The sequence below is a fragment of the Amblyraja radiata genome, chromosome 39 (genome assembly GCF_010909765.2).
Source record: "Amblyraja radiata isolate CabotCenter1 chromosome 39, sAmbRad1.1.pri, whole genome shotgun sequence".
Taxonomy (NCBI): domain Eukaryota; kingdom Metazoa; phylum Chordata; class Chondrichthyes; order Rajiformes; family Rajidae; genus Amblyraja; species Amblyraja radiata.
Genome location: NC_045994.1, coordinates 1552289 through 1567828, shown reverse-complemented (window position 1 = coordinate 1567828; position 15540 = coordinate 1552289). Strand labels below are relative to the sequence as shown.

Sequence of the window (15540 nt, the reverse complement as noted above, 5' to 3'; positions counted from 1 at the left end):
CCAAGCAAAATATGAGGTGCTGTTCCTCCAATTTGCGCTGGGCCTCACTCTGACAATGGAGGAGGCCCAGGTCAGATTGGGAATATTAGCATATAATCCTCCAACATTATCGCCACCTCCAACGGGATCCCACTACTGGCCATATCTTCCCATCTCCACCCCTTTCTGCTTTATGCAGAGATCGCTCACTCCGAAACTCATTGGTCAACTCGTCCCATCCCACCCCCTCCCCAGGTACTTTCCCCTGCAACCGCAGGAGATGCAACACCTGTCCCTTTACCTCCCTCCTCGACTCCATCCAAGGACACAAACAGTCTTCCCAGAGGTTCACTTGCACCTCCTCCAACCTCATCTACTGTATCCGCTGTTCCAGGTGTCAACTTCTCTACATCGGCGAGACCAAGCGCAGGCTCGGCGAACGTTTCGCTGAACACCTCCGCTCAGTCCGTCTTAACTTACCTGATCTCCCGGTGGCTCAGCACTTCAACTCCCCCTGCAATTCCCAATCTGACCTTTCTGCCCTGGGCCTCCTCCATTAATCTGGCACTTTGTGTCTATGGCAGAGATTTACCTCATTTTGAGGATGAGGCTTTGCTGGCACAAGAGCGAGGCAGTGATCATCCCTGCCAACAGTCACATGCAAGTATGGGGCCAAGTAGGTTTATCCCTCATGGTGGTGGCCTCACCACTGGCCATCTCTGGCTGACACTGGAATTAAGGAATCGGCCACTCCATGAGGATGATACTGAGCCACAGGAGATCTAAAGTCTGAGCTACAAGCAAGGACTCAAATAAAAAATGATGTATGTGTGAACTCTTTTATGAAATCCTTCTTCTTGTCATTATAAATACTAACGAGCCAACTTTTCCAACCATGTATTTGCCATTTGGCATTTTATGCGATGGTTAATCTTAAATCAGTTAGCAATATAGTATCAGTCTCCATCACTTATTGCCATGCAAAGCTACATTTCCAATCCCAACCCAATTACTCTTTGAAGAAAAAGTAGTAGCTACCAAATACTTTGCAAGGCTCCAGTGCTGGTGTACACTGGGGTTATCACTGGGTATAAGTATCTGAATACACTTTATGATCCATGCTTTTATTGCGAGTATTAAAGTCTTATCTATCCTCTGCTGAAATCTGGGTCTCAACGGGTAAAAAGATGCTTTTACAGTCATAGTCAACAGCATGGAAACACACCTTTCATCCATGCCAACCAAGATGCCCTATCTATGCTAGTCCCACCTGCCCAATATCCCTCTAATCCTTTGCTAACCATGTACTCATCAAAGTGTCTTTCAAATGCTGTTATTGTACCTGCCTCAAGCACTTCCTCTGGCAACTCATTCCATAAACCCATCACCCTTTATGTGCTCTAATCTTCTGTTTTAATCTAGGCTATGGATGCTAAAGGATCTATGTAGGTAGGAACTGCAGATGTTGGTTTAAACCGAAGATAGACACAAAATGCTGGAGTAACTCAGTGGGACAGGCAGCATCTCTGGAGAGAAGGAATGGGTGACGTTTCAGGTCGAGACCTTTCTTCAGACCCTGAAGAAGGGTCTCGACCGGAAACGTCACCTATTCTTTCTCGGCAGAGATGCTGCTTGTCCTGCTAAAGGATCTATATCCTAAATGCGCCTAGGATGCTATAACAGTCTGATCTAGTCAGATTTCAAACCACTCAAGATAAATTATCAAGTAGTATATCAATAAACAATATTTTTCATGGTTTGCCTTTAACTTTTGGGATAGGATTTACCATACAGCCAGCCACAGGGGCTCGGAAATAACCAGTTGAATTGTTCAATGATACACACTTTGGACCACCTTACAACAGAGGAAATGAATGGTGTAGACATCAAAACTACTGAAGGGAAATGGAATGCAGAAAATGTGCATGGGGGATGGTGGGGCTTTAAGCTGCTCACTCACACAGCTACTTATTCTAACCCAGGGGTGGGGAAACTTTTCATGTTGGAATGCTGCATTAAGTTAGCTGTAATCTAATAAGGCCGTATCCAAGAAACATCAATAAGATATACTTCAAAATGCACATTATTTTGTTAAAATAGCCCTCATGACTTACTAATGTTTTAATTGTGGCCGTCAGTCGGGGAGGATAATTTCGTTGAATCTTCTTTTACTCTGGTATTTTAAATAGGTTCATTTTAAGATTAATATAAAAATAATAAAAGACGAACAAAAACCTATTAATAAAAATAAAAGGAATTGTTCTACAAAATTTGGATTCATTCAAAAGGCCGCACTTAATGGCCGAGAAGGGCACAGGTCCCCCACCCCTGTTCTAACCCCTTGCGCACATACATAAGTTTTTCCAGAGATCTCTGGTTGGCTGTGTTTCCATCCAGTCTACACGGTGGATATACTTCCAATCAAAACATCTTAAAGTAAACGCAAGTCCAGCATATGACGTTTCATATAAAATCTATCCAAAATCCTGGAGAAATTCCAATAAGCTGCAAACAATTCTTTCATTTTATGCTGAATGTACTTTTCCAAATATCAGGAGCATGTAATGCTGCATGAACCAGTCTCAACCCAGCAGCAACAGCAACTAGAAACAGGAGCACATCACAGTTATACCCACCTCAGTGGAAGTAGAAAGCAGTATCGTACAAAAACACCCAGTCCCCAGAGAATAGTCAGACGAACGCTGATGTATTGAAAGTTATTGTTTGTTCTTGTCATCAAATTCCAAGACTCTAATTCCTCTGCGGAAAATCGCTTTGTTACTTCGTCATCCACAATGGTCTCGACACCCTTCCTGCAGAAGTAGAAGATATCAGACATTTCAAACTCCCGACTGTCCAGGGCTCTGTTGCTCCCGCTCCTTCTCATCTCCTTTATTTCCTCCTCCAGAGATGTGGGCTCCTTCTCTATAATACCTGTAACAGAAAACACAACACTACCATTGAGAAGGATGAGTAACCTCTGCACTACATATACCCGCATGGCCATTTCCAGTCTCTGCTTGGTGAGCAAATAAAATCTGCTCTTTTTCACAAAAAGAGGTAACTCAGCAGATCAGGCAATATCGGTGGAGAACATGGGTTGGTGACATTTTGGGTCAGGATCTTTCAGACAGCATTTCTAATTCTGAAGCAGGGTCTCGACCCGAAACGTCACCTATTCATGTTCTCCAGGGAAGCTGCCTGAGTTAGTCCAGCACTGTATCCTTCTGTTAGTTAACTAGCATCCGCAGTTCCGTGATTCTGCGCTTTTTCACTTTGTTCTTTTGAATGATTTAACTTAAATTGAGGCATGCTTCTGCCTGTGAGAAGGAACATGGCATGTGAATGTGGACTACATCAAATTCAAGACTAAGCATGACATCAATGCTTTGGGGATGTGCACATTAGCGGCAAGTCAAGCATTTATAACCCATCTCTACATACTCCTGCATCAAGCGGCTCTCCAGGACATTTCAAAGTACATTTCAGTGCTGACCACATTGCTGGAGTGTGTGGGAAGGAACTACAGATGCTGGGTTAAACCGAAGATAGACACAAAAAGCTGGAGTAATTCAGCGGGACAAGCAGCATATCTGGAGAGAAGGAATGGGTGAAGTTTCGGGTCGAGACCCTTCTTCAGACTGGTTAGGGATAAGGGAAACGAGCGATATAGACGATGAATAAAACATATGCAAAAAAGTAATGATGATAGAAACATAGAAACATAGAAATTAGGTGCAGGAGTAGGCCATTCGGCCCTTCGAGCCTGCACCGCCATTCAATATGATCATGGCTGATGATCCAACTCAGTATCCCATACCTGCCTTCTCTCCATACCCTCTGATCCCCTTAGCCACAAGGGCCACATTTAACTCCCTCTTAAATATAGCCAATGAACTAGCCTCGACTACCCTCTGTGGCAGGGAGTTCCAGAGATTCACCACTCTCTGTGTGAAAAAAGTTCTTCTCATCTCGGTTTTAAAGGATTTCCCCCTTATCCTTAAGCTGTGACCCCTTGTCCTGGACTTCCCCAACATCGGGAGCAATATTCCTGCATCTAGCCTGTCCAACCCCTTAAGAATTTTGTAAGTTTCTATAAGATCCCCTCTCAATCTCCTAAATTCTAGAGAGTATAAACCAAGTCTATCCAGTCTTTCTTCATAAGACAGTCCTGACATCCCAGGAATCAGTCTGGTGAACCTTCTCTGCACTCCCTCTATGGCAATAATGTCCTTCCTCAGATTTGGAGACCAAAACTGTACGCAATACTCCAGGTGTGGTCTCACCAAGACCCTGTACAACTGCAGTAGAACCTCCCTGCTCCTATACTCAAATCCTTTTGCTTTGAAAGCTAACATACCATTCGCTTTCTTCACTGCCTGCTGCACCTGCATGCCCACTTTCAATGACTGGTGTACCATGACACCCAGGTCTCGCTGCATCTCCCCTTTTCCTAGTCGGCCACCATTTAGATAATAGTCTGCTTTCCTGTTTTTGCCACCAAAATGGATAACCTCACATTTATCCACATTATACTGCATCTGCCAAACATTTGCCCACTCACCCAGCCTATCCAAGTCACCTTGCAGTTTCCTAGCATCCTCCTCACAGCTAACACTGCCCCCCAGCTTAGTATCATCCACAAACTTGGAGATATTGCCTTCAATTCCCTCATCCAGATCATTAATATATATTGTAAATAGCTGGGGTCCCAGCACTGAGCCTTGCGGTACCCCACTAGTCACTGCCTGCCATTGTGAAAAGGACCCGTTTACTCCTACTCTTTGCTTCCTGTTTGCCAGCCAGTTCTCTATCCACATCAATACTGAACCCCCAATGCCGTGTGCTTTAAGTTTGTATACTAATCTCTTATGTGGGACCTTGTCGAAAGCCTTCTGGAAGACCAGATACACCACATCCACTGATTCTCCCGTATCCACGCTACTAGTTACATCCTCGAAAAATTCTATAAGATTCGTCAGACATGATTTACCTTTTGTAAATCCATGCTGACTTTGTCCAATGATTTCACCACTTTCCAAATGTGCTGCTATCCCATCTTTAATAACTGACTCTAGCAGTTTCCCCACTACCGATGTTAGACTAACTGGTCTGTAATTCCCCGTTTTCTCTCTCCCTCCCTTCTTAAAAAGTGGGGTTACGTTTGCTACCCGCCAATCCTCAGGAACTACTCCAGAATCTAAAGAGTTTTGAAAGATTATTACTAATGCATCCACTATTTCTGGAGCTACTTCCTTAAGTACTCTGGGATGCAGCCTATCTGGCCCTGGGGATTTATCGGCCTTTAATCCATTCAATTTACCCAACACCACTTCCCGGCTAACCTGGATTTCACTCAATTCCTCCAACTCCTTTGACCCGCGGTCCCCTGCTATTTCCGGCAGATTATTTATGTCTTCCTTAGTGAAGACGGAACCAAAGTAGTTATTCAATTGGTCCGCCATATCCTTGTTCCCCATGATCAACTCACCTGTTTCTGACTGCAAGGGACCTACATTTGTTTTAACTAATCTCTTTCTTTTCACATATCTATAAAAACTTTTGCAGTCAGTTTTTATGTTCCCTGCCAGTTTTCTTTCATAATCTATTTTTCCTTTCCTAATTAAGCCCTTTGTCCTCCTCTGCTGGTCTCTGAATTTCTCCCAGTCCTCCGGTATGCTGCTTTTTCTGGCTAATTTGTACGCATCATCCTTCGCTTTGATACTATCCCTGATTTCCCTTGTTATCCACGGATGTACTACCTTCCCTGATTTATTCTTTTGCCAAACTGGGATGAACAATTTTTGTAGTTCATCCATGCAGTCTTTAAATGTCTTCCATTGCATATCCACCGTCAACCCTTTTAGAATTAATTGCCAGTCAATCTTGGCCAATTCACGTCTCATACCCTCAAAGTTACCTTTCTTTAAGTTCAGAACCATTGTTTCTGAATTAACAATGTCACTCTCCATCCTAATGAAGAACGCAACCATATTATGGTCACTCTTGCCCAAGGGGGCACGTACAACAAGACTGCTAACTAACCCTTCCTCATTACTCAATACCCAGTCTAAAATAGCCTGCTCTCTCGTTGGTTCCTCTACATGTTGATTTAGATAACTATCCCGCATACATTCCAAGAAATCCTCTTCCTCAGCACCCCTGCCAATTTGATTCACCCAATCTATATGTAGATTGGAGTCACCCATTATAACGGTTTTGCCTTTGTCGCACGCATTTCTAATTTCCTGTTTGATACCAACTTCACTACTACTGTTAGGTGGCCTGTACACAACACCCACCAGCGTTTTCTGCCACTTAGTGTTTCGCAGCTCTACCCATACCGATTCCACATCCTCCAAACTAATGTCCTTCCTTTCCATTGCGTTAATCTCCTCTCTAACCAGCAACGCTACCCCACCTCCTTTTCCTTTCTCTCTATCCCTCCTGAATATTGAATATCCCTGGATGTTCAGCTCCCAGCCTTGGTCACCCTGGAGCCATGTCTCCGTGATCCCAACTATATCATAGTCATTAATAGCTATCTGCACATTCAACTCATCCACCTTATTACGAATGCTCCTTGCATTGAGACACAAAGCCTTCAGGCTTGTTTTTACAACACTCCTTATACAATTATGTTGAAAAGTGGCCCTTTTTGATATTTGCCCTGGTTTTGTCTGCCTGCCACTTTTACTTTTCACCTTGCTACCTATTGCTTCTACCCTCATTTTACACCCCTCTGTCTCTACGCTCACACATTTAAGAAACCATTTCCCTTTAACTCCATCCTCCACTATCCCATTCGACACCCCACCCCCCTTATTCAGTTTAAAACCACCCGTGTAGCAGTGGCAAACCTGCCTGCCAGAATGCTGGTCCCACACCTGTTAAGATGCAATCCGTCCCTTTTGTACAGTTCCCCCTTACCCCAAAACAGATCCCAGTGATCTAAGAATCTAAATCCCTGCCCCGTGCACCAGTTCCTCAGCCACACGTTCAGGTCCCGTATCTCCCTGTTCCTGCTCTCGCCAGCACAAGGAACTGGAAGCACACCGGAGATAACAACCCTGGAGGTCCTGCTTTTCAGCATTTTTCCGAGCTCTCTAAAGTCATGCTGCAGAATATTCATCCCCTTCTTTCCGACATAGTTTGTGCCGACATGCACTACCACTTCCGGATGTTCACCTTCGCCCTTCAGGATTTTCTGCACTCTGTCCGTGAAAGGGGTGGAGGTGGGAAAATGTGACTAGTGGTGGGATCCCGTTGGAGGTGGCAGAAATTTCAGAGGATTATGTGTTGTATGCGACGGCTGATGAGGTGGAAGATAAAGACTAGGGAGACTGTCTCTGTTGTGACTAGGGGGAGGGGGATCAAGGGCTGAGATGTGGAGTACGGAGGAGACATGAATGAGGGCCTCATCTATGATGGGAGAGGGGATCCCCCATTCCCTAAAGAATGAGGACTTCTCGGATGTTCTAGTATGGAACACATCTTGGGCGCAGATGCGGGTAGATGGAGGAATTGGGAGTAGAGTCTTTGCCGGATGGAAATTGGTGGTGAAGTTGATGAAGTCCATGAGTTCTGCGTGGGTGTAGGAGGTAGCAACGATGCAGACATCAATGTAACGGAGATAGAGTTCGGGGATAGGGCCAGTGGACACCTGGAACAGGGATTGTTCAACGTACCCTACAAAGAGGCAAGCATAGTTGGGGCCCATGCGGTTGCCCATATCTAAGCCTTGGACTTGGAAGAAGTGGGAGGAGTCGAAGGAGAAGTTGTTGAGGGTGAGGACCAGCTCCACTAGTAAAGTGTCAGTAGAGGGAAATTGGATGGTTCTGCAGTCGAGGAAGAAACGGAGGGCTTTAAGGCCTTCCTGGTGGGGGATGGAGGTGTAGAGTGACTGAATGTCCATAGTAAAGATGAGGGAGTGGGGGCTCGGAAAACAGAAGTCATTGAAGAGATGAAGGGCACGTGAGGTATCTTGGACATAGGTCGTGAGCGATTGGACCAGAGGGGATAAGATGGAGTCGAGCTACGTGGAAATAATTTCAGTGGGACAGGAGCAGGCAGAAACAATGGGTCTGTCAGGGCAGTTCTCTTTATGAATTTTGGGGAGAAGGTGAAACTGGGCTGTGCGGGGCTGGGAAACGATAAGGTTGGAGGCTGTGGAAGGCAGACAGCTAGCAGTGATGAAATCTGAAATGGTATGTGAGATTCAGGCCTGGTGCTCGTCTGTGGGATCATGGTCCAAGGATAAGTAGGAGGTGTAAGAGTTGTCGCCTGGCCACAGCCCGGTAGAGGTCAGCGCGCCAGACTACCACGGCACCTCCCTTGTCGGAGGGTTTGATTATTGCTGGATTCATGTGTAGGAAGCTGCATGGTCATTTATTTTAAGTCTATATCATTAACTGATTTTAAATTCCGCAGCTTTCATGGTGGGACTGATCTCTAGTCCCCTGCGTCTAAACCACTGTTTCTAATCAGCCAGAATTTCTCGTATCCTTATTTCTCATATTTCCAAAGTCGACTACATCATTAAAAGATACGAGTGCCAGAGTAACTCAGTGGATCAGGCAGCATTTCTAGAGAAGGAGAAGAAGGGTTTCGGCCCGAAAAGTTGCCTATTTCCTTCGATCCATAGATGCTGCTGCACCCGCTGAGTTTCTCCAGCACTTTTGTCTACCAGCATTTCTAGAGAACACAGATAGGTTCATAGACATTTCAGTTTTGGACCTGCCACAAAACGTCACTGTCCATGCTCTCCCGAGATGCTGCCTGACCTGCTGAGTTACTCCAGCATTTTGAGTCGTTGTTTGTAAACCAGCATCTGTAGCTCCTTGTTTCTATTCTCTGCATTAGTTTAGAATTACAGCATGGAAACTTTGGCCCACCAAGTGCACGTCAAACGGCAATTGCCCATTCACACTAGTTGTTTGTTTACCTAATTAGAATATTGTTGGTTGGGATTATCCAATTTTGAACTGACAAAGGAACAAACAAGTGATTTTGTGGATTGCTGAGATTATTAACGCAGGACTATGGCTCAGAAAATTCATGTGTCACCAGCACCACAGGCGAGAAATTGTCTTTGAGTTTATTGTCACGTGTACCGAGGTACAGTGAAAGGCAGTAAGCAAAGAGTAGTAATAGACAAGGTACACACCATTGCTGGGGAAACTCAGCGGGTGCAGCAGCATCTATGGAGCGAAGGAAATAGGCGACGTTTCGGGCCGAAACCCTTCTTCAGACTGATGGGGGGTGGGGAAAGAAAGAAGGAAAAGGGGAGGAGGAGGAGGAGCCCGAGGGCGGGCGGATGGGAGGGTGGGAGGAGACAGCTAGAGGGTTAAGGAAGGGGAGGAGACAGCACGGGCTAGCCAAATTGGGAGAATTCAATGTTAATGCCATAAGGACGCAAGGACCCCAGACGGAATATGAGGTGCTGTTCCTCCAATTTCCGCTGTTGCTCACTCTGGCAATGGAGGAGACCCAGGACAGAGAGGTCGGATTGGGAATGGGAGGGGGAGTTGAAGTGCTGAGCCACCGGGAGGTCAGGTAGGTTATTGCGGTTATTACTACTCAGTAGTAATAGACAGTTGCTTGCAGGAGGGTCCTGACTTGAAATGTTATCTATCCATTTCCCTCCACAGATTCTGCCTGACCTGCTAAGTTCCTCCAGCAGTTTGTTTTTTAGCTCAGTGATAAAGAGTTGTTTTTCACAGAGGTAGTGTTGTTCCCCAGGGGCCAGTTCTGGGGACCGCTGATGATGTTGATATTTATTAATGACTTGAGACATGGGATCCAAGGTAAAATTTCCAAATTTACAAACCTTGTAAATGGACTGCAGGTCAGCTGAATAGACAGATAGAAACATAGAAAATAGGTGCAGGAGTAGGCCATACGGCCCTTCGAGCCTGCACCGCCATTCAATATGATCATGGCTGATCATCCAACTCAGTATCCTGTACCTGCCTTCTCTTCATACCCCCTGATCCCTTTAGCCACAAGGGCCACATCTAACTCTTAAATATAGCCAATGAACTGGCCTCAACTACCTTCTGTGGCAGAGAGTTCCAGAGATAAGGGACAAATGAAATGAAATATAAGAAGAGGGAAGTATTATATTTTGATAGAAAGAATAAGGAGAGACAATACAAACTAAATGTCAATTTTGAGCATTGCGCAGGAACTGACGGTTCTGTGGTCTCAGTACATAAGTACATATAATAGGCTGTGGGCTGAGCTTTATTCTACAGTTTTGTGACCCAAGTCACCAAACTACATGAAATTTTCACATATTGTGTAAAAAAATTATATAAATCACCCCTGAAACTCGTCATGAACAAGACTTGTACATTTTTTTATTAAATTAGAGAAAAACCGGAAAAATTTCGGGTACTTTTTAGTCCAATCAAAGCACATTGAGTTATGTTTATACACCCTTTTATAATGTGAATAAATTCATTCATTCATTCATTCACTCATTCATTCATGAAGTTGAGGGCCTAAACTATATGTTTCCATAACACAGTCAATTAAACATTGTCACTAATGCCAGCTTGTTGTAGAGTAATAAATCTTTAACAGCTAATCTCGGAGCTGCCTGCGATAACTTACCAGGAAAAAGTGCTCCAACCGCGGGGCCTAGGTACCCGCGGTATAGTGAAGCCGCGGTCTCAATTAAGAAGCGGCCGATTCGCGAACGCGGAGCCGCAGATCATCTTCGCGAGCGGGGGGGGGGGGAGGGGGGAGGCTGTACATAGTGCCGTCTGTAGCGGCCGTTTTCAGGCCCCGACCACGGGAGAAAAACGGAGGGATATCGATCGCAATTTATAGGCTTCCATTGCAGTGAGAAATGGTCAGAAATGGTTGATGTTTCTGTAGAAATGAATTGGTGATATGTGAACTTGAACTAGTTTTTCTATGGTAGTAACCTATTGTTATTCTCATTAACATTAAGAAGAGGTTGACATTTTATGAATGGAAGTCCATGCAGACCTAGGTACTATGAGATGTTTCTTTCTCTAGCTATTCTGCACCCTCTGCTCCTGCACTTGAACTTGAAGTCTTATCTATGGCAGTAAATTACAGTGTAAGTCTCATTGACATTAAGAAGAGATTGACATTTTATGAATTGAAGTCCATGCAGACCTAAGTAATATGAGATTTTTTTTTCTGCAGCTTCTGCCCCTCCACTCTTCAGAGCCTGTCCACACAAAAGTGTTTTGTGTGGACATGCACTGTGCTTTAATGAAATTTGATAATTTGCAGGCTTGCCATCCCATCTACCTGGACATGCATACATGTTTAATTTCCTCATTGATATGTCGATATTGTCTTACATAATATAAAACATGAAAAGATGTAAAATACACCCTGACACATATTATCTTCTATTATTAGGAGGCAGCAGTGTATCCCGGGTTATCATGCAGAGTGCTATCGTCACTTCTGCAACATAACAACAATAAATCGAGCAACAGCAAAGTCTAGAAGGAAGAAAGGTAATGATAGGACTCAAACAACAAATCTTTTTACTTATGGTCATATGATGTTACTTTGAAAAATGAAAAGATATATTTGAGGATGTTGATTTATTTTACTTTTCATTACTTTTCTGTTTTCTTTTTCCTCTTTCAATTGAGTTCAAGACGCTGAAAAGCCTGAAGCAGGTGCATCACCTCAAGAGGCAGTTCCTGATGGTGAAGCAGATGAGCCGGCCCCAAAGAGACTGCTTCGATCCATGACAAGTCATAGTCAACAAACAGCAACTGTCGAGCACACTGACCGCAGGCATGTCCTACCAGCGCATTGCATCATTTGTAAATGTTCAAAGTACACAAAAGAAATATATTGTGGAAAAAAATGATTATATAAAGTTTTATTTTAATGTCGATCGTTTCACTGTTTATTTGGTCAAATTATTTAAACAATGAGTGAATTACTTATGATAATGGCGTGCCGGTGAATGACTGCGACAATCCACCCACCGATCCACACATATGCACATCCACACACACACACATCCATCCATACGCACACTTCCATGCATGCAAACACACACATACATGCACACATAAATCCGAACACACACACACATCCATTCACACGCAGACATACATGTACACATCCAAACATACATGCACTCATACATCCATCCACACGTACATACACACTTACATCCACAGATACACGTTTGAAAGGCAGACACAGACACGCAGTTTTACAAACTAGAGATAAACAATGCAACACTTTTAGGGTTCTTTTAGGTCAAAGGTAATAGCCCTCATTTGCAAAGGCACAATCGTGGGGGGGGGGGGGGGGGGGGTCTATAACATAAATATAAGCTCATTGTAGCTTAAAATGAATATTCATCGAGTAAACATCAGAGCATTCGATTCTTGGCCAGGATGTGACATTTACATCAGAAATAAGACAGGTCTCTTACAGGTCTGGCACTGCCCCAGTCCCACTATGGCCGTTACTCCCACTCTCCCCACTTTGGCAGTCAGTGGGGTTCAGTAAATGGGGAAACCTAGAGGATCTGTTCTGACCCTTTAATTAGGCAGGTTCATGAGCCCTTAAAACCTGGGACATCTACTGCAGTCTCATTAAATTTCCTATTAAAGCGACTGGAACATGCCTGCCTGGCACCGCCCCAGTCCCACTATGGCCGTCACCCCCACTCTGCACACTGGCAGTCAGTGGGGTTCAGTAAAGGGAGGAACCCACATGGATTAAAGGCCGATAATTCCCCAGGGCCAGATAGGCTGCATCCCAGTGTACTTAAGGAAGTAGCCCCAGAAATAGTGGATACATTAGTGATAATTTTTCAAAACTCTTTAGATTCTGGAGTAGTTCCTGAGGATCGGAGGGTAGCTAATGTAACCCCACTTTTTAAAAAGGGAGGGAGAGAGAAAACAGGGAATTACAGACCAGTTAGTCTAACATTGGTAGTGGGGAAACTGCTAGAGTCAGTTATTAAAGATGGGATAGCAGCACATTTGGAAAGTGGTGAAATCATTGGACAATTCAAAAGTCAGCATGGATTTACGAAAGGTAAATCATGTCTGACGAATCTTATAGAATTTTTCGAGGATGTAACTAGTAGAGTGGGTAAGGGAGAACCAGTGGGTGTGTTATATCCGGACTTTCAGAAGGCTTTCGACAAGGTCCCACATAAGAGATTAGTATACAAACTTAAAGCACACGGTATTGGGGGTTCAGTATTGATGTGGATAGACAACTGGCTGGCAGACAGGAAGCAAAGAATAGGAGTAAACGGGTCCTTTTCACAATGGCAGGCAGTGACTAGTGGGGTACCGCAAGGTTCAGTGCTGGGACCCCAGCTATTTACGATATATATTAATGATTTGGACGAGGGAATTGAATGCAACATCTCCAAGTTTGCGGATGACACGAAGCTGGGGGGCAGTGTTAGCTGTGTGGAGGATGCTAGGAGGCTGCAAGGTGACTTGGATAGGCTGGGTGAGTGGGCAAATGCATGGCAGATGCAGTATAATGTGGATAAATGTGAGGTTATCCACTTTGGTGGCAAAAACAGGAAAGTAGACTATTATCTAAATGGTGGCCGATTAGGAAAGGGGGAGATGCAACGAGACTTGGGTGTCATGGTACACCAGTCATTAAAAGTAGGCATGCAGGTGCAGCAGGCAGTGAAGAAGGCGAATGGTATGTTAGCATTCATAGCAAAAGTATTTGAGTATAGGAGCAGGGAGGTTCTACTGCACTTCTACTTACACTTCTTCCCACCCTGCTTCCTGTAAGGACTCCATCCCCTACTCCCAATTCCTCCGTCTACGCCGCATCTGCTCCACGAATGAGGCGTTCCACACCAGGGCATCTGAAATGTCCTCATTATTCAGGGAACGGGGGTTCCCCTCCTCCAACATAGATGAGGCTCGCACCAGGGTCTCTTCCATACCCCGCAACACTGCTCTCTCTCCCCATCCCCCCACTCGCAACAAGGGCAGAGTCCCCCTAGTCCTCACCTTTCACCCCACCGGCCGTCACATACAAAAAGTAATCCTCCGTCAGTTTTACCACCTCCAACGTGACCCCACCACTCGCCACATCTTCCCATCTCCCCCCATATCTGCCTTCCGCAAAGACCGCTCCCTCCATAACTCCCTTGTCAATTCTTCCCTTCCCTCTCGTACCACCCCCTCCCCGGGCACTTTCCCTTGCAAGCGCAAGAGATGCAACACTTGTCCCTTTACCTCCCCCCTCGACTCCGTTCAAGGACCCAAGCAGTCGTTCCAGGTGCGACAGAGGTTTACCTGCATCTCCTCCAACCTCATCTATTGCATCCGCTGCTCTAGATGTCAGCAGATCTATATCGGTGAGACCAAGCGGAGGTTGGGCGATCGTTTCGCCGAACACCTCCGCTCGGTCCGCAATAACCAAGCTGACCTCCCGGTGGCTCAGCACTTCAACTCCCCCTCCCACGCCGTCTCCGACCTCTCTGTCCTGGGTCTCCTCCATGGCCACAGCGAGCAGCACCGGAAATTGGAGGAACAGCACCTCATATTCCGCTTGGGGAGTCTGCATCCTGGGGGCATGAGCATCGAATTCTCCCAATTTTGTTAGTCCTTGCTATCTCCTCCCCTTCCTCAGTCCCCCTGCTGTCTCCTCCCATCCCCCAGCCTTCGGGCTCCTCCTCCTTTTTCCTTTCTTGTCCCCCCCCCCCCCCCCTCGATCAGTCTGAAGAAGGGTTTCGGCCTGAAACGTTGCCTATTTCCTTCGCTCCATAGATGCTGCTGCACCCGCTGAGTTTCGCCAGCTTTTTTGTGTACCTGAGGTTCTACTGCAGTTGTACAGGGTCTTGGTGAGACCACACCTGGAGTATTGGTCTCCTAATCTGAGGAAAGACATTCTTGCCATAGAGGGAGTACAGAGAAGGTTCACCAGACTGATTCCTGGGATGTCAGGACTTTCATATGAAGAAAGACTGGATAGACTTGGTTTGTACTCGCTAGAATTTAGAAGATTGAGGGGGGATCTTATAGAAACTTACAAAATTCTTAAGGGGTTGTACAGGCTAGATGCAGGAAGATTGTTCCCGATGTTGGGGAAGTCCAGAACAAGGGGTCACAGTTTAAGGAAAAGGGGGAAATCTTTTAGGACCGAGATGAGGAAAACATTTTTCACACAGAGAGTGGTGAATCTCTGGAATTCTCTGCCACAGAAGGTAGTTGAGGCCAGTTCATTGGCTATATTTAAGAGGGAGTTAGATGTGGCCCTTGTGGCTAAAGGGATCAGGGGGTATGGAGAGAAGGCAGGTACAGGATACTGAGTTGGATGATCAGCCATGATCATATTGAATGGCTGTGCAGGCTCGAAGGGCCGAATGGCCTACTCCTGCACCTATTTTCTATGTTTCTACAAGAACTGCCCTAACCCATTAATTAGGCTGGTTCAGGAGCAGGACCTCTGCGACAAAGTGTCATTAAAAAAAACACACAATTATATTCATCATATTATTTTTATATAATATAATTATACTTAATTATATATGATAACATTCATATTAACAGGTTA

General features: G+C 45.1%; 1 protein-coding gene across 2 annotated transcripts in view; it reads right to left on the bottom strand.

Annotated features, from left to right (window-relative positions):
* gpat4 (glycerol-3-phosphate acyltransferase 4) overlaps positions 1 to 15540 on the bottom strand; it is a 110751-nt gene that overhangs the window by 44430 nt on the left and 50781 nt on the right. For both annotated transcript variants that reach the window (XM_033013888.1, XM_033013889.1), the window contains exon 3: positions 2616 to 2913. In XM_033013888.1, the coding sequence (XP_032869779.1) occupies positions 2616 to 2913 (298 nt within the window). The remainder of the gene's footprint in view (positions 1 to 2615; positions 2914 to 15540) is intronic.